Raw genomic sequence first — 27,412 nt, 5'->3', positions numbered from 1 at the left:
TTATTGGACAAAACTTACCACTGTTTTACTTGATTCACAGTATGGGAATATTTTATGACTATTTCACCAAACCTATTCAAGGAATTCAGAAGGACTCTACATCACAATGGATTATTAACATTATTAATTTTGTTTTCTGAAATTGTCTTTGACAATTGTAACTTGAAAGATTCAGCTTTAGTGCTGTGTGGCATATGAAGGCAGAAATCTACAATCTGAGTCAGCACTTTGTAAATTTTACATATAGTATGGAGTGTGATTATAAATATTTCTGAGATGGGCATGCTTTGCAACTGCATTCTTAATAAAAATGCAGGTCTTTCTCCTGCACTCTGACACTTTCTGCAGGTCTGCTGATAAAATTCACTGCTGTTGAGGTACATAAGATATAATGAAATTGGATGCTCACACTGTGCTCTGTAAACAAAATGAGATTGACCCCTAGCCATTATCTCATTTATCTGATTTACATTGTAAAATCAAAATCTACACTATTGATTAGAGCATAATTAGTTAATTATGACCAGGTAAATACAAAGTTATGTGGGGCTTGAACACAGCAAGTTGTAGCTGCTGAAACACTTCCCAGGGCCCGAGCAGATGGAGATCAGTTCATTAAAGAAAATAGCAGACGTATTTCAGGTACAAAAATGTCAGATCATTCTCTCATGCTGTGAAGAAGTATTTGACCTTACTGTGTATTTTTATATGAATTCTTTTATTTCATGTTTCAGTTTTTTGTTGTTGTTTCACTTTTAATCTTGTAACTTGGCTGTGCAGATGTACTTAACTGAATCGATCCCATCTTTTAAGTGACATTAAATATGAATTTGGATTTAGATATAATTAATATAATTCCATGTGTAAAGAATACTTTTGTCTTTCTTACCACTCATTACTGGCTGTGATAAAAGTCTATAGTGGCATTCATGAAAATATGTTTAAGACTTCTATATTAGTCTTATGTTTGTGAAATATGATATAAAGACATTTTCTAGTTATTTCGTTTAGAAAATGCTTATATACTTGGTTTGCACTATAATTGTTGTAAAATATAAGGAATAAAATGTCTTTATTGATATTAAATGTTACTTGAATATTGGTAGAATGCAGAATTTTGTGCATGTTTGTATTATGTTAAAAGTGATTTAACTCATGGGCCGCAGACCTGCACTCTCCTTCTTTTAAAATGAGTAACTGAAATAATTAGCTACTGTTCAGTGAAAGAATCTGTCACTACCGGTTAATAGATCTGTGTAGGTATTTAAGCTGCTAGTGAGATTTTATTTAAGTAATGTTAATATTCAAGACCAATTCTTTTTATCTTTCCTGTAGAGAATTTTTACGTGGAAATGATGGAAAAGTAAGAAAATCCAGTCCATGAATTCTCTTGATATTTAGCATTTTCTTTTAAGTGGACAGATGTATAGAATATATGTTCAGAGTCAGTATTTTATTTCACTCTATATAGACTTGGAAGGGATCTAAATAAATGTTTCATGGACAGCTTGATTATGAATGAACTTGAACATAAAAATATACATTCCTTTTCAAATCCCATGTTGGGGATATCTCTTCTTCCTGAAGTTTAGCTTAAAATATGGCTACAAATCATATGCTAGGAGGTGCACTTAATTGTTTCTGTTAATTTAAAAAATAGTTACTTAGTGTACTCTCCTAATGAAATTATCAATTGGCAATTAGGGGAGTTAAATCCTTTGGAACACTGTCTTTAAGCTTGTCTCTTGGACACAGGAGAAAATGTATCAGTTGTTTCTTTTTTACTTGTATGTATATTCTCAGCAATCAGATAAACAAGACTGATTGCTTGTTACGGATCATAGGACATACAAACATAAATCATTTTCATCTTCTTCTTTGTCTAGGGTGCTATACTTAACTATATGCACTAAGTAAGTATTTTAAATACATATAGAGCTATGTTTATTTGCTCACTGCATTTTGTTAAATCAATGTGTAAAAGACTTTACACAGCTACTTTATTATTTACATCTGTACCTATTATTAATCTGATGCCTAGGAAATTGTATTTAGTAAGAACCAAATTAAACAGTTTTCCTGTTATCTTATAAAAGGAATTCACTTAATTTCATTTAAAATTGTAATTTTAGAGTGCCCTATAGTGTTAATGTGGACAGTACTTCTTAAAGCATCCAATTTGCATTTTATTAAAAATTTCATAGTGTTTCTTTACAGGTTAGTTTTATATTCTCTCTTAATATTTTTAAAATATTTCCTTCCTATTTAATATGTGTGCTATTAGTATGCTGTAATAGTCTGTTTTTATTACACAGACATTTGCGTTATTTAATAAAGTATATTGTGTTGTGTCACTGTGCTTTTGTGGGTCAATGACTTCCCTTGCAAAAGATTTTAAAAACATGTAATTCACTGTTTATTTTCATAAATTAAATATGTACTGTAATTATATGTTTCCAAATATATGTAAGAAGTAGAGGTAGAGACCAACAACAATAATTTGATCAATAACTATTTCAACTCAATTTTTTTTAGGTAGCAGAATGATTGCAGACCCTTATGAGTTTCTGATTTTTTAGTTTTTAAAATGATATTGACTTGTAACATATCTAGAATTTGTTCTGACAAAATTTGCTAAAGTTCACAAAGTGGTGTGTGTGTGCATGAAATAACTAATCCACTATTTTTCCATTTACACTGTTCTTTAATTTCTAGTGTTCTTAATGGTCTATGTTTGTCTATGGTATATTAATTTTTGCAAATACTTCTCAAGTTCACTGTGTCATTCAGGATATTTTTGTTACCAACACATAAATATTCAGTTCAATATTCTAGAGTAGAAACAACCATATATTTTTCCACATGGAAATAATTTTAGTCATTTCTAGAAATAGCTTATATTTGTATTTTTGTTTATTAACAGAGTTAATGATTTCAAGATTGAGTTATTTCTTTTTGTTTTTCTCTGCTGGATTTTGGCAGTTCTTGAGTGTCTTAACTACTCTTTTTTGCCATTTAGTCTTGGAATTGCAGTCTTTTATTTACTGATGAGTGAGCTATAACTTGAAGGAGCTCCTGTCTCACCCATAATTCTGACAAGCAAAGTGTTCCTTTCCTCTGGAACCCATCCGTCACAAGTACATTAGAGTTCCACGTGTAAACTAAGTCATTCTAAAATGTATCACTATTGAAGGAATCAGTAAGGATTAGGTCATTTCCAAATGGCATATATTTCAACATTATCTTCTAACAAATCTAGCATATAAAACCTTTCTTTTCCCTTTTGTATTTATTCTTGAGCTGAAAGATAACTTGATTTTACAATTAATTGAAATCATCTACAAATTGGAGGTATATCAATGTAACAAACTTGTTCTTAGTCTATTAGCTGGAAATGCATAGATATTCGAACAAGAATCATCTGTGTACAAAAAGGTAAAAAATAACGAATTAAAATTCACCTTTATATTCATCACGGTGTTTGACTTAAATTATGTACTATAAATCTTAATTTGCAAATTATTATTACACAGAGTTATAAAGTAAATATGCAGTAAATAGGTTGTAATTTGATATGAACTAGGAAGACATCAATACCATAACTCCACCTATCAAGATCCCAGATTACTGGCATTATGAACTGTACAGAATGTTGCCTGAAAAGCTAAAGTTAAGCAGAAAGGACTGTATTTACTGAAAATTGAGTCTATGTACTTAGCTCAGTAGAGATTCTCATTTTCATGTTTTTGTACTGTCAGTTTGCCATAGTCTTAATAAATTTAAGGATCTGGTTTCTGAATCCATAGCAAATTTCTGTTGTAGAAATGGCTGCTTGGACAATTACACTGACAGTATCAGAAAGTGGCTGATACTTTTCAAGCAAGTGAGGACTCTGAAAACCTATAAATTGAGCATAAGAATTCAAACAGAATAGCAGAATGATAATACTCACTCCAAACACAAAAGGCTGGCCACACTGTTAGACGCACAGCAGTATCTATTCCTCATACTCATGACCCTGAAATGACTAAGACAGTGTAAATTACATTTTATCTTTTCTTGATAAAGCAGAGAATATGATTCTTTACAAATTTCCCTCTCAAAGATGATTGGAATACTAGTTTTTATGATTGAAGGAATATGCCCTCAACTATCTAGAAATCTCAAGATTCTCATTAACTCAGAAATTTTCATACTGTAGAGGTTCTTATAACCATCCATATATTTAATGTAATAGAAAGTTTAACTACTGAAAGGTAAATAAGTTGAATTAAGAAAGAGCATAAAATTGTGTAGGCTTGCCATTTAGTCTTATTACATTTAATGTTAGCTATATATTATCTATTATTCTTATTTGCCTTTTTCATTTTATTTTTTCTGATTTTTATTTTATTTTATTTTTAAGTATATTTTATTGATTATGCTATTACGTTGTCCCAATATTATCCCCTTTGCCATCCTTCACCTGGTACCCCCACTTTTCTCCAGCAATCCCCCTCAATCCCATTAGGTCATGTCCATGGGTTATGTGTGTAAGTTCTTTGGCTTCTCCCTTTCCTGTGCTATTCTTAACATCCCCCTGTCTATTTTGTTCCTACCAATTATGCTTCTTAATCCCTGTACCATTTCCCTGTTTCTTCCCCTTGCCCCTCCCAGCTGATAACCTTCCAAATGATCCCCATACCTATGATTCTGTTCCTGTTCTGATTGTTTACTGTTTTTGTTTTTGTTCTTTTTAGATTCAGTTGTTGATATTTGTGAGTTTGTTATTTTAATGTTCATAATTTTGACCTTCTTTGTCTTAAATAATATTTTACATAATAATGGCTCAGTGATGATGAATTCCTTTAGCTTTACCTTGTCTGGAAAGCACTTAATCTGCCCTTCGATTCTAAGTGATAGCTTTGCTGGATAGAGTAATCTTGGTTATAGATCCTTGCTTTTCATCACTTTGTATACTTCTTGCCTATAAAGTTTCTTCTGAGAAATCAGCTCCTTATGGGAACCTTTTTAGGTAACTCTCTTTTCTCTTGCTGCTTTTAAGATTCTCGCTTTCTCTTTAACCTTCGGCATTTTAATTACGATGTTGGGATTCTCTGTGCTTCCTGGTCTTATAAGTCTATTTCCTTTGCCAAATTAGCAAAGTTTTCTTTCATTATTTTTTCAAGTAAGTTTTCAATTTCTTGCTCTTCCTCTCCTGGTACCACTATGATTCAGATGTTGGTACATATAAAGTTGTCTCAGAGATTCCTAAGCCTCTTCTCACTTTTTTGAATTCTTGTTTCTTTTTTCTGTCCTGATTGAATGTCCATTTTGTTCCAAATCATTGATTTGAATCCCGGTTTCCTTCCCTTCACTGTGGGTTCCCTGTATATTTTTCTTTGTGTAACCTTCATTTCTTTCTTTATTATTATTATTATTATTATTTTTTGCTGTACTCTATGAGTTCTTTGAGCATCTTGATCACCAGTGTTTTGAACTCTGCATCTGATAAGTTGGCTATCTCCATTTTATTTAGTTCTTTTTCTAAGGCTTTGTTCTGTTCTTTTATTTGGGCCACATTTCTTTGCCACCTCAATTTGGCAGCCTCCCTGTGTTTGTTTCTGTGTGTTAGATAGAGCTGCTTTGACTCTGTCTTAGTAGCGTGGCCTGTGTAGCAAAGGCACCTATAAATTAGGGCAGGGCCACCACTTCACTACTTTGTTTGTGGTGGGGGGCTCAGAAAGGGGACAGTGCTCTTGCCTGGCTTCTGGCCACTTTCCCAGCACTCACCTCATTTCAAGTTACTTCATCCACTTTCCATATGCAATTGGTGCCCTTCCAGTTGCTGCCCTGCGGTTTGTGTATGTCCTAAGACCATGGGGACCTTTAAGTGGGAAAAATCCAGCAGTTTCTTTCTGCTGCCCAACCCCCACTGGTTTTTACAGTCAGAGGTAATGGAGGTTTCTCTCTCCATTGCTGGAATCCTGGGCTGTGTGGTCTGGCCTGGGACTGGGATTGCTCGTACCCAGGGTATCCCTCCTGATTTTTATCCACCACACATGAATGTGGGACCATTCATTCTGCCCCACCACCTTTCTACCCCATGTCCATGCCTCTGCCCTGCCTACCCGTCTGGATGAATGTGGCTTCTTTAAGTCTTTGGTTGTCAGACTTCCATATAGCTCGATTTTCTGACAGTCCTGGTTGTTATTTGTTTTTTGGGATTTGGTTGTAATTCTTTCTATGGTTGTGTGAGGAAGCAAAGCATGTCTACCTATGCCTCCATCTTGACTGGAAGTCTTTTTTCTGATTTTTTAAACTTTATTATTATTGTTGACAAGATGTCCCCCTTGCCTCCCCCTGTGCTCATCTCCTCCCAGCCCCACCTCCCCACTTCCATTTGGCCATCACCCCACTGTTGTCTGTGTCTATGTGTTATACATATATGATCTTTGGCTAATCCATTACTTCTTAATGTTGGAACACAGATATTTAAATATTTTAACTTCTTTTAAATATAATTTTGGATAGTTTGTTTATAACACTGACATGGTATTAAAGTACTGTTATTTGATTTTATTTTTTCCATAGCTAGATTTATCCTATAAAACTTTTTTTTTTCCAATTCTATATCTTGAGTCTAAAAGAAGGTTTCTGGAAAGTATATAAGTTTATTTGGTTCATAAGGAGAAAGATGTAGAGGAAGAAAAGCGTAAACTTTATATCTGAATAACTTAGCTGAGTTGCTAACTTTTCTGAAAAAATTCTTGATTCCTAAAATGGATATTTGGGAGATTGCACTTTGTAGCATTATATGAAAATTTTAGTGTACATGTGTATTTATAGTTCCATTTACTGTGATGGTTTTTTAAAAATAGCTGTTTTTATGTGTTATTTATAATAGCCACTTCCTATTTTTCTAATAAAGGTTATTGAATGGGAATTACTATATGTTCAAGTAATATGGATCCTATAATATTTCCCCTTGGTTTCTTAGTGGTGGATTTCTCAGTTTTTTATGTTTTAAATGAATATGAGAAACAATATATAAAGAGAGACTGACAAATTGATTTAAAGAAGTGTTTTTTAAATTTTAAAAACAGCACAAAGAAAAAAAGGAATATAATTCTTTCTATAAGATGTATACATTTTTGTTGTTTGTTGTTAAATTTTAGTCTTGTTATTCCAACTGATAAAAAATTCTTTTTATAAGACACTGAAATAATACAGGTCTTTCTTCATTGTCAGCAGGATGAGATTTGTCTGAAACGAAGAATAGGTATGATAGTTTTCTTAGATTTTGTACATCATAGGTGGCAAAGACTCTATCAAAATATTAATAAGAGTTAAAGTGTACTAGGAAGTCCTTTGAAAAACCAAATACACTGAGAAAAAGTGACAGGTAAATTTTGAGAATATTTATATTTGATAAAATAACATCTAGTTCTTAGAATGGTTTTTATTTGCTATAGATTGTGATAGCATGCTATAAACATAATTGTTTATAATTTTCTTTATAAATACAGTGATGAGATATAAGTTGTATAGAATTGATTACAGATTTGTGTATGTAGCCTGTATAATTCTTTAAAGCTCTAAAAATTTTAGAACTATCACAATGTATTGAATTTATAATCCTGAATTATATGTATCACATTCTTAATATTTTTAATTTTGTTTTCACTGTTTATGTTGTTACAGTTGTTCCTGCTTTCTCTCCCTTTCCCCACCCCCACCCAGCACCTCGAACCCTCCCCTAGCCAAGCCTCATATTGTTGTCTGTGTCTATGAGTTGTGCAAAAGTATTCTTCGGTTAATCCCTTCATCATCTTTCATCCTGTTCTCACCCCCCACTTCCTTTCTGGCAGCTGTCAGTCTGTTTTATGTATCTAAGCTTCAGTTACTGTTTTGTTTGTTAGTTTATAAAAGTGAGATCATGTGGCATTTTCTTTCACTGAATGGCTTATTTCACTTCACATGATTTTCTCCAGGCCCATCCATGCTGTTGCAAAATGTAAGAGTTGCTTTTTTACTGCTGCATAGTACTCCATTGTGTAAATGTACCACAGCCTTTTTATCCACTCATCTACCGATGGGCACTTAGGCTTTTTCCAAATCTTGGCTATTGTTTTTAAGCTGTCTCATGGGCAAATGATTAGTTCTTGAAGTTCAAAATTGAAATTGTTGTGTTCATACTGAACACATACAGCTATAGACATACAGCTACACACATACATTCATTCATATATTCTTAACATTTCTATTATCAAAGTGTTCTTAATGATTTTTTTGTTGTTGTTAAATTTGTTATATTTTGTTTTTCCTACCTTTATTATGTCAGGTTTAGGTTGTTTTTGTCATGGACATTAATTTAATAATCCCATGAGGTAATGGTAGAATTAATAGTGTTGAAGTTGAAATATGCAGTAGTTTGCTATTTGTCTTTGAAAGGGCATTTTAAGAATATTATTTAGATATACCATAAATCTGTTTATCCTGCAGATGTGATGAATGCAGATTGTGCTACCATTTTGGCTGTTTGGATCCTCCTTTGAAAAAGTCTCCTAAACAAACAGGCTATGGATGGATATGCCAAGAGTGTGATTCTTCATCTTCTAAGGTAAGGGGGGGAAAGCCTGTAAGAGAATGTGTGGTTTTGAGAGCTTTTCTATATCATATCATCAACTTCCTGACTTTAATGGGATTGAAATATGAAGGAATAACATTTTAATCTAATGTATTTTAATCTAATGGCTTTTTCTAATGAGATATAATTGATTATAACATTATATTAGTTTCAGGTGTACTATAATTATTCAATATTTGTATATAGAATGAATTTTTAGTCTACCCAAACTCACAAAGTATGGCATGATAAGACTTTCTCTGTTTTATTAATACCTCATAAACCTAGGTAGTCACTTTAGTTTTCATGAAAAATAACCAACTGCATGGATGCAGATATATACCTTTACATGTGTACACATGGGAGACCCACATGCACAAAACATATCTTCTCCCATAGGCTATGCTTTGAAGACATTTGATTAAGGCAGCAGCTATCCAGACATTGAACTCTGATTATTTTCAATGGAGCTAGTTCATTGCTTCCTATCAACATGAATTATTTTTTTCTTTATCTTTACCATGTTGTGAAAATACTGTTGGTAGTGAATGTTATATACCTGGGAAAACATATTTTATTCTTCCTCCTCCACCTCACCCATCTCTTATTTGTCCTTTCACCTTTACTTCCATCAGTTCACCCAAGCCAAATACCTGGAATCATCCTCAAGCCTTCCCCATCCTTGTCCCATACAGAACATCACTTCCTGAGTCCTATAAAAGTTTTCTTCCTTAATGTTTTTCCAGCCTGCTTTTAGCTCATTTTCTCTACTGCGAATGTCTTGAGTCAGTACCTCAGTTTGATTTCTATGTTTGAGTCTGTTTATAATATAAACAATATTATCATGCTATAGAACAAGTATATAACTTTACACATATGTACTTATGTTAACATACATACTTAACTACTTTTAGTGTTGGGGTATATCAACAAAAGTTATACTGCTACTTGAGTAATCTTTCAGAAAGTGTATCTGTCACACCTCCTGTTTATATCTGTTAGTGTTTTTTCATCTTCCTGCATATCCAAAATATAACCCCCAAATCAAGAAGTTAGTATTAATACAGACCTCATTCAAGTTTTGCCATTTGTCCAGTAATGTCCTTTTAAGCAAAAGGATCCAGTGCAAGATCACTTGCTGCATTTAGCTTTCATGTTTCTGTAGTCTCTAGTTTTTGTCATTTTTTGGCTTTTATTATCTTGTCATTTTTGAAGATTACAGAGTAGTTATTTTGTAAAATTTCTTTCACTTTGTGTTTTTCTGATCTTTTCTTGTTTTTAGGTTCATTTTATGCATCTTTGATAACACAGATATGGTGCAGTATACTTTCTGTCAGGTGGTACATGATCTTTATTTACACCACAGATAGTGGTGTTAACTTTAATTGCTTGAATTAGGAATTATATGAAAGTCTTCCCCATTCTTTTCCCCTTTCTAATTATTGGTAATTTGTGGGAGGGAGAACTTTGAAACTATGTAAATATCCTATTCCTCATCAAGTTTTTATTTTCTGTTTTTTTGCTCCAGTGGATTATACTGGTTATTTTCATTATTTATTTTGATTTTCAAATTGTCCCAAATGTGGTTCACAGAAGCCACTTCAGGCTTGCTTCTGCCACTTCGAACTGGCATCTGTGTCCTTTTGACATGATCAGCAATCTTTGAGTATTTTCTCACTAAAAATGTTCTTGGCTCGACTTGTACTTTCCATTATCTTATTCCTGGAACCAGCTCTTTCTTCAAGGAGCTCTGGTTCCCATGAGTAGAGAATGGTATTTAGAAACCAAGATATGGGTAGTAGATGTGCTCATTGTTACTGGGATGTTGCTCCTACTGGGTCTTCTCAGTAGACAATATCAAGGACTAGATGTATGTACAGGCACACCTCATTTTATTGCACTCAATTTTATTGCACTTAAGAGATACTATGTTTTTTTAGTAAATTGAAGGTTTGTAGCAACCCTACATTGAGCAAGTCTATCAGCCCCATTTTTCCAATAGCATTTGCTCACTTTGTGTCTCTGTGTCATATTTTGATAATGTATATATATACATTGTATGTTTAGACATAATGATATTGCACACTTAATAAACTACAGTGTAGTGTGAACATAACTTATATGGACTAGGAAACCAAAACATTTCCATGACTTGCTTTATTGCGATATTCTCTTTATTGCGGTTGTCTAACCAAACCTGCACAATCACCAAGGTGTGCCTGCATGTAAATTTAGACACATATACATTTACATCTATATTTCTATGTGTTTATTGGTATTATAAACCATTCTAGTTTTTCCTATCCGTATTTACAATTCCTTGACCTGAAACTGGCTCCCATTATCCTTAATGTATATGCTTACATGATTAATAATCTCCTGATATAAAACTAATCTCTTTGACCCTTTACTTCCACACCAAATGGATACCTAGTTTGCTTACCATAGCCTGATGGCTTTTAGACTGACTTGCTCAGGAAGAAAAGAGAGGGAGTGAGGGTGGATGTTTATACTTATCACAAGCTCCTCAATTTATTATAATGAACTATCAGGAATAAGAACCACTATTTGACATATTTTATGAATTCTTCAGTTATTAAAGTTTCCAAGCTAAAAAGTAACTCTTAGAATTTTAAAACAAATGAACACAATGCCTATAACCCAAACGAAACTTTTACTGACACTTAAAAATCATGATGTACACTTGCATAAAAAATATAAGATAGACTTAATATTGTTGTTGTATTTTTTTTTTTTTTTTTTTTTTAATATAGGGCACAGTTCACTATTCGGTCTTTCTAGGGTATACTTGAATTAGATCGCAACAATTTCTGTCTGCTGAAACACCCAAAATGAAGACCACTTCCTTTGACTTGGTTAATGAACATGCATAAATATTTCTTTTAAAAGTGCTTCATCCAAGTCATCTATATTCACGAGTACCACTGACAATTTAAATATACATAACATATTTTACAGTGACTGTGCCAGTTATGATTTTAGCTTTTCATCCTTGTTTAAGTTCTGTTATATGAAAAGCATAGAGTAAACATGACAGGTCATTATCTGACTAGTACAAGACGAACTGTCTTAGCTTGGAGACGTTCATTTGGTTTGCTTATATTTGATCCTTCTAGTATACTACTCTTTAAATCATAAATATGCATAGAAATCTTATCTAAATCCCTGTGGAAGATTTTCTGGAACTACAAAGGTCAACTGAAACAAGTGGTACTTTTTGATAATCACTGTATTAGAAATCCCTGAGTAGGGGGAAGTATGATTTTTTTTACTTTATTTTCCAAATTTTTTGTATTGAGCAACTAGAATTCTATAACCAATATACTTATGTCAAAACAATAGTTATTTTCAGTAAAGATAGTCATTGAGAATTTTGCCTCTTTAATAATGGATTAGAACAATCTCTCCAAGGAGTATCTTGCCACAATACATTAAGCAAGAACATTTAATTGTACCTGGAAATATAAGAAATTGGATGTCTGAATTTTATGTATCATGAAGATTTATGAAAAATATAAAATTAGAATGAGTTATCCTTTAAGGTTCTTCTAAATTTGAAGCACATAACTGACTCATAAAAAAGGACTTTTTAGTATTTTAATTATTCATTTGGCTTCTTAGATTTTATCTGACATTGGTTTAAATTTTAAATCTTTGAATTTAACATGGTTGACAGATAAGTCATTTTCAGGTAAAATTTACACCACTCAACTGTCTTAATTCAGTATTCTTATAGCATTTGTGTGACAAGAAGTAGAGCTTACCATAGTGCATTTTATTCAGCTTCAATGAGTGTTGATTTGCCTTTTTACCAATACAGGTATGTAAAAATCTGGAGAAAACTTGTGTACAGTACCTTACATTAGAATCCCATAGAACAAATCTTTCTGAGAGTTAAAACCCTCTCTGGAATGCATATCCTTGATGATAGCTATAGTTAAATATTTAAACCTTAGATTTCCTCTTAGCTAGTACGTGGAATAAAGCCCATACACTTCCAATTGATCTTCTACCTTATGCTAGACTAAGTTTAAGATGTAGCCAGTTATTCTAGCATTTTCCCTGGCAGGCAAAATTGTGTATGTCTTTTACGCCCTTAGTTTCTAATAGAGTATCATACTTTCACACAGGTAACAGTGATTTATGAATTCAATAAAAAGTAATAGCCATAAACAATTCCACTGTGCTTTTTAAAGAGTATGTTATTTGTTTAAACTGAACATTTATGTACTGCATTTATTATTTGTTTGTCATGATTGCCTGCTCAAAGAGTTTGCTTACTTGATTGTCCTAGACATGTTTCTGAAACCTATCCCTAGGTAATATTTTTATCAAGTAATACTTTTCAGCAAAACAATGATTGGTTATGCTTATTCTTTATAATGGAATTAGAATCTATGCTGATCTGTTTAGTTCTGTAACCTAAGGTAGTTTTCATGGGGACTGTGTAATATGTATTAAGCATATTGATTTACTTCAATAAGCTATGGTCAGGTATTCCTTAAGAATCTTCTCAAAAATTTGATTTCTTTCCTCTAGGTGAAACTTATTAATGTTTATTTCAAACATTTTTATATATTTCAGCATCATATTCACAGAGAAAGAAAATGATTGGAACCTCTAAAATTAGACAGATGTTTTCTATATTAATAATATGCAAAACTGAAAAACGAAATTACTTTTTAAGTTATACTTACTACAAACTGGAAACACCAAGCCATTTTCTAATTAAGATGGCATGTGGGCCTGATGTGTTGACATAGCATGCTGTGGAATGCCATATGTGATGAGAGACTAAAGCATAACTGAAATAATTAATCAAAGTGCAGTAGGGTGCCATGCATAGGGTTGTCTTTCAAAACTCACCAACTTCCTATTATCCTTTAGTTTTTAAACTTCTCTATGGTTTTATTTTTTAATTATTTTGGGGGAAAAAATGTCCCCTGCTAAGAATATGGTAGTTAAGCTGAAAGATATTTCATTACTGCTTATAAAAAGTTAGTAAGAATATTTTTACCTTATTGACCTAGTATTTGAAATATTAAAATTGGGCTTTGTAATATACCAATGTATAACTTCAGAAGGAATGTAGAATATATTAATTATGTAAACTTGTTATTCCAGTATCTATATATAATGTGTGTGTGAGAGATGTTGTTCATTGCAAAAAGATGGTCTTAGTTGAACCAAGGTGGTCTATTCTGAGTTGTGAAAGTCAAATCCAATTAAGAAAGGCTCAAATTCTAGCTTCAACAAAAGAGTGAGATTTCATGTATTCTCGGTGTAGATGCAGTTAGTTTATACCTTCTAATTTATTAAACATTTAGTTTAACTATTTCATCATTTTGTAGAATTAATTATCTGTTAAAAGTTATCTTTTTAATCTACACATAGTGGTTTAAGAAGTACCTTGTTGCCTTATAACTAAGATAGACTTCTTCAAATCTGAGCTAGAAAATTTAAATAAACTGATAGTTAATGGATTTGAGTTCTGAAATTAAATATATTTAAGCCTTCTAATCTTGATGTTCTGATAGAATCCATACCAAGATTGATAGGGGTTATAGTGAGAGTGGTTTATGTCATGTTACTTACATTTTGGCATCTATTTTTTGACATTTCTGAAATTCAGATGTGTATCTAAAGCAATTTATATCTTTAAGTGATAGTATTTTTTCCATAAAAATATGTCATTAAATTTATAGAGTTTCTTATAATTTGAGGCATTGAGTAAGAAAATAATTTAAAATGCTCAGGAAGTCAAAGTATGCAACATGATGTAGAGAAAATAGCTTTGAGCTTTCAAGAGAAATAAATTAGGTTCATATATTAACTACTTACAATGCTTGTGACCTTCAGTAAGTTACTTCACTTTAGTGAGCTTCAGGTTGCTCATTTGTGAAAAGTTTAATGGCAATACTTGGAATAATGGAGATGCTCAGTAAATGGCATCTCTTTTTAATTACAGAGAGAAAAGTTCAAATTTAGTGTCAATGTTCCGACTTTTAAATGTAAGAAATGTTTTTAAAAAGTAATCTGAAGAGCAATTTTCTGTTTTATTTTTTTGTCTGCACATATACAAGTACAAATCTTTCTTGTCTCTTGGGTTTCATGCTAGAGTAAGGGCATGTTGAATTTCTTTATTTACACACACACACACACACAAACGCCATTCATTTTAATTTCTTGATAGAGTTAAGAGGCAAAGAAAAGTATTTTTATAATTAACCTGTTTTTAAACTAAGGCACTTATGGTTCTCTAGACCTTTAAAATTATATAGTATTACATAAGCATTTTTGCTAAATTTATTGTATATTATTAAATAATTTGTATTTTTATATCGATGCCAATGACTATTTCACATTAAGTTTAGAATTATGGTCTTCTGTGAATCACAGATTATACATCAGTGTTTTTATTTTATCTTATAAGTAGAAGGCATTATATTTAGAAAGTAAAGGCTTACTTTCATATTTAAACCAGTAACTCTATCAAGTACTGAATAATAGGAGGGTATAACTGATAAGTGCATAAAAGGGAAACTTGTTTTTAATTGAAGACGTTTTGTTAATAGGTGAAGAAATATTCAAGAAATTTCCTATACATATGGAGGAGTATGATTTCCTTGTCAAGGTCATTAAAACTATAAACTTGAAACTGAAATAAACATTAAAAGTAAAAACAAAATAATTTAAAAGTTACAAACACTGAAACAGGTATAAGATAACTTATGTGCCCACTTTGACAAGGTGTATGCAGTTTTCAATAAAAAATTCATCAAGCCAAACAAATGTCTTTTAAAAAAGAGAGCAGGCATATCTCAGAAACTCACCCTTTTATTATATAAATGTTTTAATACTTTTAAGGATGAAAATGCGAGAAATTCTGGGCTAGCATGTTCACATTCCTTGTGGAGCACAGAAATTAAGGGTATTAACTTTAAGGGCACACTGTGTAAACACATTTAGAATTTCATAACATTATTATGTACCTTCAATGTCTTACAGCATTTATGCCAAGTGAAAGGAAATTATACTCATTCTTATTCTCTGATGCTACTAATGCCTTTCTTTTTAGAAAGGTATAATCTCAACAAGTCCTTTATGTGTATAAATCAAAGGGCAATGATTTATACTTGCAAATTCTCCAGAACCCTATTTTTACACTCATTCCTCTCTCCCTTTCTGCCACCTGCTCCTGATTCCCAGTGGAAGAAATCACAGTCAGCCCTCTGTATCACAGATTTCACAATCACGGATTCAACCAACCGAGAATTGCAGTCAGTTGAATCTGGGGATGCAGAACTTGCAGATTTGGAGGGTCAACCAAGCACTTGACAATCCAAGGATTCTGGTAATCCTCGGGAGTTCTAAAACCAATCTACTGTGGATACTGAGGGATGACTGTACTTCCTTAATCAAAGCATATAAATTTGTCTGGTTACCTTCTTGTTACTTTAAAAAAATGAATGTCCCTTCCTGGGAATATCATATCTATTGTTTTAAATATATTTTCCATTGGTAAAATGCCAAGGAAGGCAAGTTATAAGACTAGACCATAGTATTCTTCACTGCCTCATAGCCCCAGCATAGACCAGTCCTGCTCCATATTAAATTCTTAGCTTCAGCCCTCATGTGACAGGGCTCTAGGAGCTACCTTTAATTCACTTTAATAGGTTAGGTGAACATCACTTTATTCCTTTTTATGCTTTAACAAAAAAATTAATCTTCTCTTTACACCGTAATTTGTAATTATCATAATTTGTCAATTCACACAGCCCAAATGCCAGTGATTTCTCCCCAAAGTGCAGTCTACAAATCAAACCAACTGCACCAGAATCTTCTAAAGTACTATTATATTTGCGGTTTGGAAGGCCCCATGCAAACCTGTTAAACCAGAACCAGTATCTCTGGAATGGTGCTCAGGAATCACCATTTTCATAAGCACCATGGGTGATAATTATGATTGTTAAAATTTAAGAACTACTGCTTTGACCCTAATCTCTTTTAAATTCTTTATACATACTTTTGTCTCTCATTTCAGTATTCAGATTTCGCTGTTCTGTAATAGGGCTGTCTTTCAACCCCTCAGGCTGGTTCAAGGAACACTGATAACACCTGATTCAGGTTCAGGACAATAGCATTCCTGGGTTCCTAATATACCATATGTCCATTCTTTTTTCCAAGTTTCGGAATTGCCCAGCAACATCTCAGGGATATCGTCTGAGCTGTATTCAGTTTGTCCCCATTAAGAATCTTTCTCAATCACTCCGCCTCATCTTTATGCTACTTCTTTGTGGTAACTGACACTATTGGTAACTTACTACTTTTTACAAACTCCTTTCTTGCTTTTAGTGAACCTGTTCGCTCCTGGTTTTCTCCCTTCTCAGCAGACCATTTCTTGGTCTTTTATTTATTTATTTTTTTCCAGCTGTGAAAATATTTATATAGTCAAAATAATGTATAAATTTAATGAGTTAATACAAAAATTTCACAAAATTACATTATGAAGTTTAGGGAGCTAAAAACCCCCTTGTCTAGAGTAAGAACAGATAATGCCAAACACTGAACAGTCAAGAACATAACAGACCTCTTAGTGTGCAGGGAACAAATGAGATAAAATACTATGCTGACCTAGTAACAAGAGCAAATGGAGATTTTGAAGAATCAAAAATAAATGGTTAAATTTCACCTCTCCTTTGACAGGCTTCTCTGACATGTTTTCACAGTCCCCTTTTCTCACTCTGCAGGTGACAGCATCCATAGCCCAAAGCTCATTGCCATACCAGTTTTGCTACAGGAGAACTTGGAATTTAGATGTAATGACCCATCTACCCATCTACTTTCTCTGAAATAATATTCATCAAGAGAGAGACTTTCTGCCTTTTAAAATATTATCCTTTGGTCTAATTAAGACATAATGTAGTGATAAATCTACCTATAAGTTCTAGTTGGCCATTTCTATTATCTAATAATCTCTTTTTACTACAAAGTGTAGTATTTACTTAAGTAGGAGAATACATATCAATTGTTCTCCAAGAGAAATCTTATTCCGGAGATATGATTAACTGTGCTATAATTAAGGTGTCAGATTCTAAGTTTTACTTAATATTAAAGCTAGAACGTAATAATTCAAAATAGTAATTTTTCAATACAACAGCACTAATAACCTTTGTATAAAACTTTGCTTTAAAAAAAGATGTGCTTCTCACTCTTTTACTCCTTACTTCTTTTCTCTGACACTACCTCTCTGGAGAAACTTGGAGTCAGAAAAATAAGTCACATATGCTGTGTGTGTGTGTTTAAATTTTTTATAAATGTAATACATGGTTATTGTAGAATATTTAGAAAATTCAAAAAATTTAAATATTTAAAATTACCTGCAATTATAGTATCTAAAAGGTATTATATTTCTGCTTATGTTCAGTAGTACATCCTACTACAACCTACCCTTTAAGAATTGCAATCATATTAAGCAAAGCAAACCATCAACAAAACAAGAAAAAGAACCTACTGAATGGGAGAAGATATTCACCAGTGATATATCTGATAAGGGGTTAATATCCAAAATTTTATGAAGAACTCTTAAAACTTAACACCAAAATGAAATCCAATTAAAAAAATGGGCAGAAGACCTGAATAGACATTTCTCTAAGGAGGACATAGAGATGGCCAATAGATATATGAAAAGATGCTCAACATCACTAAGCATAAAGGAAATGCAAATTAAAACCACAATGAGATCACCTCACATCTGTCAGAATAGCCATCATCAATAAATCAACAAACAAGTGCTGGTGAGGATATGGAGAAAAGGGAACCTTAGTGCACTGTTGGTGGGCATGCAGACTGGTGCAGCCACTGTGGAAAACCTCACAAAATTAAGAATAGAACCACCATATGACCCAGCAGTTCCACTTATGGGTATTTATTCGAAGAAATCCAAAACACTAATTCAAAAAGACATATGCACCCATATGTTCAATTGCAGCATTATTTACAACAGCCAAGATATGGAAGGAACTTAAGTGTCCATGGATAGACAAATTGATAAAGAAGAAGTAGTACATATATGCAATGGAATCTAATCCAGTCATAAAAAAGAATGAAGTCTTGACATTTGCAACAACATGAATGACCTAGAGGGAATTATGCTATGTGAAATAAGTCAGACAAAGAAAGATATAAGTACCATATGATTTTACTCATATGTGGAATCTAAAAATATGAACAAACAAAACAAACTCAAAGATACAGAGAATAAACTGATGGCTACCAGGGGGAGGGGCAGGGGGATCTGGGTGAAATAGGTGAACGGATTAGGATGTACTAATTGTCGGTTATAAAACAGACACAGACGGTTCGTGTCAGGTGGGTACTAGACTTATTGAAGTGATCATTTTGTAAGTTATATAAGTGCCTAATCACTGTGTTGTACATCTGAAACTATTATAATACTGTATGTTGACTAATTGAACAAATTTTTAATTAAAAAATTGCAATCATGTAATTATCTTAATGGCCTTTTCCATAATTTTATATAGAATAATTTTTCATGTTCATACTTTTTTCTAACCAGATTTTTTAAGTACTGTGCAGTTTTTCTTTGCATTCATATATTCTCATTTTAATTGCTGGTCAAAAAAATGAACAATTTTAAAATAAAAAAGTACCATAGTAGTAACCACAGTGATCAACTTTTATTGAGTACCTCCCTGTGCCAAGCATTATCTAAGCACTTAAAATGTATACTCCCCTTTAATTCCCACCATAGTCTGTAAGGTAGTTACTGTTTTTTATCTCCTTTTTATGGGTTAAAAAGTGAAGTTTAAAGAATTTAAGGATTACACAGCTAATAAGTGCTTCGAACCCATATCTGCCTGATTTTAGAGCCAATATTTTAGAAACTTGCTTTTATACATATATTGAAATAAGTATTTTCTATTTCTTTGTTGCAAGAGATTCTCAAATTAGTTTTTCTCCTGAAGCCATTTTAGATTTTCCTAATGTAGAAACTCGGATAATTTTTCTTTCATAAATAAACACTACTATTAATAGGAAAGGAAAAATACCTTTATTGTTAAGTGGAATTGGTTTTGGTCTTTCTAACAAGTAGGGGGATAGAACCTGGAGGTTATTCTTAAAACAAACAAATTGATTAAAGATGTCATACTGTAAGGTGTGGGAGACAGACTGTAACTCCTCAAGGCTTTTTCTTCATAAAACTCAATGAAATAAGTATCTGTGTTAAGAAAGCTGCCACTTGACAATATGGATGATTTATATAGAGCCAGCAGAATCTAATCTGTCATACTTGGAGGGAGGGTAAAGGAAAGGGATCTAAAAGTGAATTTTTTATTAGGCACTAAGGACTGTATTTTAGCTGAGTCAAATATTTCTTCTTAATGTCATGAGTTGTGAAGTTTGAAGACCTTTACTGTGAAAAGAAACTCAAACCAACCCCATTCAAACTCTTTGCAAAGATAGTTACAGAATATTCTGATTTGTGCGGTGTCAGCGACTTTGTGTACAACCTGGAAGATTTTGTACACTTTTCTCAGTATCAGCATTCTTCTGCAGTAAAGACTCCCCTTGCCCCAAAATAATACCTTGTTTGTCAGTGGTTCAAATACAAATTATAATACAATTTAGACTCATTTGGGTTCTTTTGTTAATCGAAGAGTATGAAATTATTACTTCACCTATAAAGTTAAAAAATGTTTATCTCCTCCTTGACAGATAAAGATTCATAACTATTTTTACTCTATTGTATTTCCACCTGTGACCTAACTCAGCCATCTAGGTCCTTTTGTGGTTTCAGACTTCCACAAGTTCTTTTAGCCTTAATGTACTATTCTTTTTTTCTTTTGAAATATATTCATATGCTAAATTTAAACTCTGGTCACCTAAAATGCAATCTATTTTAATGTTTTCTCTGAAGGTTTCTTAAAGGTTTATGTTGTAGTGATATATCTTCATTGCAGTTAAGTTGGTTTTTTGTTAACTGTACCTTCCATACTGCCTACAAATGATTATCTGCTTCACTGGTTTGAAAACTCTTTAAAGTATCCTTACAGAGGTTAAAATTTTTAAGAATCACTTTGAAAAGTTCAAGCTGCATCAGAGCATTTTTATTAGTTCACTTTTGTGATCCTGGGGGACTGGACTTTTTCCTCAACTTTTAAAGACAAATAGTATTCTGTAAATTCTGTTCCTAAAATCAGATTTCTGAATTTAGATTACCAGATATTTGTGAACCAGTTTTCAAAGCACAGCTATATAGGTTGCTTAAAGCAAATCATAATCATAAGATATTAAAGCACTATTTTCCTATGCTAATGCAGCAGTTTCAACATATCTATTCAACATCACTATTTAATAACTCACTTTAACATTTATTCCAGGATCCAGTCATTAATTTACTTATCACTAATTTTTCCTCATTTCAAGCCATTTTAAGTTTGTGAACCAAGTGAATATTTTTAGAAAGCTTTCTTTTCTCTTTCACAAGCAGGCAAACTGCTATATAACTCAGACATTTCTCTATATTTTCCCTGTGACATTTAGTGACAGTGTAGAAGCTTTAACCTGTTTACAGCATAAAGACTATATTAAGTATAGTCTTGTCTTCCATTTCTTCTGGAGTTCTCCCAAGTCTGCTCACTCATGAGTCTAATTTGTGCATGAAGTAAACCTTCTGTCTTCAAGATTTGTCCCCAAGTCTCCAAATTTTCTCTTCTTCTCTTTCTCACCCCTTCTTCATTTCCCCCCGAGTTAATGAAAGCAGCACTAGGAAACATGACAGTCTATATTTATCAAGTATATTTGTGTCTCTTTATCAGTAAAAAGCTTCTCAGACATAGGAACTTCCTCAATAGGGTCGAACATAGTTGCCTTTTTATTTTTTACTCATCACAGCAACTTGAAAAAAAATCCTGCAGTCTGAAATCAACATTTAACAAAAAACCTTCAAATTAATTTTAAATAAAGATTACAAAAGGAGACAATAGAAGTGGTCTTATCTATTCTCTATATGAAAGGCTTTAAGGCCTGTCCAGATTCCTATTTTTAAAAGATCAATCATCCATTTTTATTCAGATATAAGTGAATATTTTTCCAGAATTCAAGACAAGATGCAAACAGAAAGTAAGCTTTGCTGGATCTTTTCTCAAATGACTCTAGGGCATATCTTATGTTTTTTTTCAATCTCCCTGAGGTATTAGTAGTCTTTTTAAAAATATATATAAAAAATCTAGCCCAGTTTAATGTCAGGGCTTCAGTCTCTCAATACCAGTTCAAAGCTTCTCCTCTACTTACTGGATTTTGCCTCCTGTGCCTGCTTCCTTTGTGGGTTTGTAGCTATCTGTCATTGCTAGGGTTTTCCAACTGGCAGGTCCCTTGATGTGAAAGATGCTTTCTCCCGTGGGTTACTTCTAACTCATTTTCAGAACTTAAGTTTCTGTCTTCCTCTTTTATTGGTGTCACCTCATTTCCACTAGGCTGTCCTCTTTGTTTAGATGCCTTTCTAGACAACCGGCGTCTTGCTCTCTTTCACGGGTCATCATCTGTCCCAAGTAAGCACATGCAGACCCCGGCCCTGCGAGCTCAGAAGGGCAGTCATTCCCCCTGCAGCCCTGCACCATTCTCTGGTGCACTGTCACTGCAGACAGACAGACAGGCATCACCACCCAGTCTGTGTCCCTCAGCCCCTAGGGGACACACACTCCGAGTACTTTTCAGAAAAGTCCCTCTTATGTAGGGGCTTCCTTTCAAGTACATCTTCTAAAGAAATCCTTACTCTCCAGCCTCACCTTTCCTCATTCTTCAGGCCTGTCCTTTGCGTTACCAGACCAATTTTTGGTCTGAAATGCTTCAGAAAAATTCCCTTCAAAGGAAATATTTCCTGAAGTATTTTTCAGTGTATCTCTTTTTTAAAAAGAAAGAAATTTCAGACAATTTATGAGAGATTGAGAGAGAAAATTTCACCCACCCCATGAGTCCTTTTAAGTGAATATGTCAAATACCCTAACAGCGTGACTCAAGTCATGATCTTTTTTTTTATTTTCTCCTTAGGACTCCCACTTTTTCAAATACTTTCCACCAGTGCCTCAGTTCTTCTCAAGACCTCCAGGACATCCTCCTCCTTCTGACTGAACCCCCTCCTTCTTTTTCACACTATGATTTGGCATTTTAATGTGCACTTCCACAAAACATTAGAACCATCTATTGTACTTCCTCGACTTTCTCTGGATCCACTGTATTGATGCATCTCAACTGTTTCTTTTCTAGCCAGAAATAACTGGAGGAGATTATAAACTGAGGCTCACTATAAATGCACGCCTCCTAAGTTAAACCAGGCCTCATGGCCATAATGTGAGCCCCTTATCAGATTTCTTACAGCAGTTATTTCAAATCTTTGCCACATTACCTCAAGTCTTGGTTTTATTTCCAGCATTCTCGTTTATCAATGACTCTGTCTTTTACTTTGCTGAGGAAAAAGGGACTGTATCCTCATCTTATCTCCTCCCAACCTGAGAAATAGACTTTATACTTTTCCTACTCCAGTCTTTATTCCTTTCCCTACCTCAATCTTCATTTCCTGTCTCAGAAGAAAAAGTCACTTACTTTTGTTCTTTATTCCAAAAATCTTTCTCTTCAGAATATTCTATTCTCTGTAAGCCACATCAGAAGTATTTTTTCCAAGTCAGTATTTTTGAAAGGTGACTTTTCACATGTCCTTCCAGGTTTGAACGCTCAAGGAAGGAGCTCTCCATTGACCATACTATAGAAGAGATGTCAGGGCTTCCTCCCCGAATTTCAAGGCCATCTACAATCTGGCCCCAAGCTTACATTTGAGCTAGCTCTTCCTGTCACTCCCTCTCTTCCCACTCCCTCCTTCCTCCCTTCTGTCACTTACATATGTCATCAGGCTTGTTTATTTATTTATTTCACTGGGGAAGAATTTTTAACATAATTCCTGTTGAGTTCAATTTTTCAGCTGTTTTAGACTTAAATAGGCATGCTAATTTCAAAACTGCAGTTAGTTTTCTTCTATCACGTCAAGTTTTTTCTCCGCAGCTTATCTTAATGCAACCACACTAGATTGGATCAAGCGTGGATCAAGGGAAGCACTAGGCTCTCCTATTGGCTGAGAGCAAACCTCCCTCTAGTGGGGACGGGTGGGGGACGACCTTGGAGACCAGTGACAGGTTCCTACTTGTCTAGGCTATTCAGTTACACATGAGACAGTGTGGTGAGAGGTTGTGTGCCACTCTACATAGTGAATTGTATTCCGAAGTGTAGTCCGAGTTCTTGTCTGTATACAAGGAGTTAGCAGAATTTAATTATTTTATTCAGATACATACTTATCTCCTTTCCTTCAGATCATGTCTGCTTCTGCTATTTCTCGTTGTAAGTGTCTAAACAACCCTGACTCGTTTTGTTATATCCGTGGCAGTTTAACCATTCCCAAAGGACAAACATCAGCACATTTGTCAGGCAAGCCTATTTTGCATATTTTAAAGTAAAACTTAGTGATCAAGATAAGTCTTCAGCCCCTCACAAGGTGTGCAAGTAGTGTGTCAAGAATTTACAGATGTGGACAAAGGTAACACGTGATAAATTACCATTTGGTATACTTATGGTTGGCGAGAGGCCCAGAGATCATTCAAGTGACTGTTACTTTTGTATAGTGAAAATGTCAGGATGTAACAACAAAAATAAATGTAAAATAGAGTATCCTAGTCTACCATCAGCTATATGCCCAGTGCCTCATTCGGCTGAAATCCCAGTGCCAGTTTTCATTGAACTACCCTCTTTCGAAAAACAGGAGTAAGGCAAGGAATTAAGTGACAGCAACGATGAAGATTTTGAAATTGAAGATGAGTCAGTTTGTAAGGGATTTGATCAGCATGAGTTGAATGATTTGGCATGAGATTTGGGACTATCCAAAGAGGCTTCAGAACTCCTAGCATCAAGACTGCATGAGGAAAACTTGCTTGAAAAAGGAGCAAAGGTATCCTACTTTCGATCACGAGAAAGTGCATTTCTGCAGTACTTTCGAAGTGTTGGTGGCTTCGTGTATTGCCATAACATACATGGTTTAAAGGAGGAATTGGGAATTCCAGTCTATAACACAACTGAATGGTGACTGTTCATTGGTAGCTCAAAGCAGAGCCTGAAGTGTGTCCTTCTCCACAATGGCAATTTATTTGGCGCAGTCCCAGTTGGCCATTCAGTTTGTTTTCGTGAAGAATATGAAGACATACAGAGAGTCACTGATCTGTTGCAATATCACAAGCACAATTGGATCATTTGTGTTGACCTTAAAATGGTCTGCTTCCTTCTTGGTCAGCAATGCGGACACACCAAGTATCCCTGTTTTCTGTGTATGTGGGGCAGCAGAGCTCATGAGAAGCATTGGGTAGAGTCGAATTGGCCTCCAAAATCTGACCTCAAACCTGGTGATCCAAACATTCTACATGAGCCACGTGTTGACAGAAAGAACATTCTATTACCACCTCTGCACATAAAAAACTGGGTCTCATGAAGCAATTCGTTAAAGCTTTGCAAACGACTGAAGAAGACTGTTTCAAGTATCTCATTTTGGCATTTCCTAGCCTATCAGTTGAAAAGATAAAAGGCCAGTGTGTTTGACAGTCCATAGATTCGGCAGCTCATTAAAGATGAACATGTCAGAACTCCAAAAGAATGCTTGGTTGTCATTCAAAAACTTTGTCAAGGACTTTCTTGGAAATACATGAGCACAGAATTACACCGAAATTGTCCAGAAATTCTTGAAGAGCTTCAAAATGGTTGGTTGCAACATGAGCATCAAGGTACATTTTCTGCATAGCCATCTTGCTGACTTCCCGAGAAACCTTGGTGCCGTCAGCGATGAGCAAGGTGAACGGTTCCACCAAGATTTGAAGGTCATGGAGGCACGGTTTCAGGATAGATGGGATGTACATATGATGGCTGACTATTGTTGGAGCATCAGGCAAGATTATCCACAGATTGAACACTCCAGGAAAAGCTATAAGCGTAAATGTTTACCTTAATATGTATGTTTGGTAGCAGAACTTTACTACTTGGACACAATTTGACTTACAGTAATAATATATAGCCTTTATATGAATAAAATTACTCTAAACAAACAGTATATTCGGGTAATTTTTTTCTTTATTTTCCTTTGTATGTACATTTTGTATGATTTTTAGGACAAAGGGAGGGTATCCCATACCCTAAAAAGTTGTCATGATAAAGAAAAATTGGGGTCATTTTTGGATTCAGATGCCAAAAGTTAGTCAAAAACAAGTGTCAGATGTAATGCAACGAAAATTGTGTTCCCCAGTGTTTTTTAAGTTAAATGTCCAGCTTAAATCCTGGTTTTCTCTATAATCTTGGGACTAGACTAAATTTCTTTTGCATTTGTTTGCTAGACTGTTCATTTGGCATTGGTAGATGCTTCTTCATATTTTTATTAATCTTTTTATGTCTAGGATTTGTTTACCAGCTAGACTGCAAACTCTTATGGCAGAAGCTCTATCTCTCATACTTCCTTGAAGACAAGGAGCGAAAAGGATACACATAATTTTTCTAAGATAGATTTAAAATTGCTTCTGGTGGTTCTTCACCGATAGCCTGTTTCCTGTTAGTTGTTTTTGAAATTATTTCTTAAAGCTTTATTTTGCTGAATAGCAGTGGAAGGATGCAGGTAGGTTCTAGTTTTTGCCCTAGATGCCCAAGGCTATTTGTTGAAACAACAAATGATGTCTGAAACATAAATGCCTGCAGCCATGACCCAAATATGCAGAAAAGAATAAGCGGAAGCCACACAGAATATCTACTGAACAAATTTAAAATAATAGCCTTTCTTAGAATAGTTTCTGCTCCTGTCTAGTTCACCCAGCATTTTGTGAATGTTTAAGAGTACCTGTAGATTATAATAGATTTCTTGGAATAGAGACAGAGTTTTAAATTAAAAAGAAACTGTGTCCTCAGAAAGAACACTGGGGCTGTCAAAAGTAGATAACACTAATCTCAAACAAAATGTCCATTTTTTACATAAAATTTGAAAAGAAACAGTAAGTCTTCTATTTTTACAGGTATTTTCTTTTTCTTGATGGGCCTACCAATATGTCTTCAGTAGGAACCCCATTTTATTGAATAAAAATCTGAGTAGTATTCAGAGGGGATGCCACATAGTCTACTAGGTGCTAGAGATATACTAAAATAATCAGACATGATCTGGTCTTTAAAAAAAATTATGTTCTAGAAGGATAGATAAGGCACGTATGCATATAATTATAATACAAAACTTAAAATATTAAATCCCATTAGAAGCTGTAGATAAGCTACTGTGTGAATTGAGAGACTAGGAACATAGTTTTCAGCTCCAAGAATCAAAAAGAAATTGTGACCAATATGTCATTGGAATAGGATTATGAAAACTAGGTAGAGCTTGATAGGAATGTAAATCAGGGTAAGCTAGGTTATACAGCATAAACACAAAACATGCCAAATTTTTGGTGGATTAACACTTGTGGGTTTCTCATGCAAGTATAGGTTGGAAGAGCAAGTATTCACATGATGGTCACAAGGGGACCCAAGCTGATGACACTTCTATTTCAACATTATATGATCCAAGGCACTGCAGCAGTAAACATGGCAAATTGCAGAATGACTTTTAAAATCCTGCATGAAAAATAACACATGTCATTCCAGCTTACATTCTACAAAGTACATAGTTAAATCTAACTTTAAGAAGCTGGGGGAGTATAA

At 33.8% G+C, this 27,412-nt stretch overlaps 1 protein-coding gene across 3 annotated transcripts in view; it reads left to right on the top strand.

Annotated features, from left to right (window-relative positions):
* The window catches only part of PHF14 (PHD finger protein 14), a 184,636-nt gene that overhangs the window by 114,073 nt on the left and 43,151 nt on the right, over nt 1-27,412 (top strand). For 2 of the 3 annotated variants that reach the window (XM_090287178.1, XM_090287177.1), the window contains exon 18: nt 8,485-8,602. In XM_090287178.1, coding sequence (XP_090143304.1) covers nt 8,485-8,602 — 118 coding nt within the window. Of the gene's footprint in view, nt 1-8,484; nt 8,603-27,412 lie in introns of those variants that run through there. The other variant, XM_090287179.1, reaches the window with a different exon arrangement.

Source organism: Furipterus horrens, unplaced genomic scaffold (assembly GCF_987537825.1).
Source record: "Furipterus horrens unplaced genomic scaffold, mFurHor1.1.pri manual_scaffold_9, whole genome shotgun sequence".
NCBI classification, from domain to species: Eukaryota; Metazoa; Chordata; class Mammalia; order Chiroptera; family Furipteridae; genus Furipterus; species Furipterus horrens.
The sequence above is the reverse complement of the archived record's forward strand: the minus strand, read 5'-3'. Positions and strand labels throughout refer to the sequence as shown.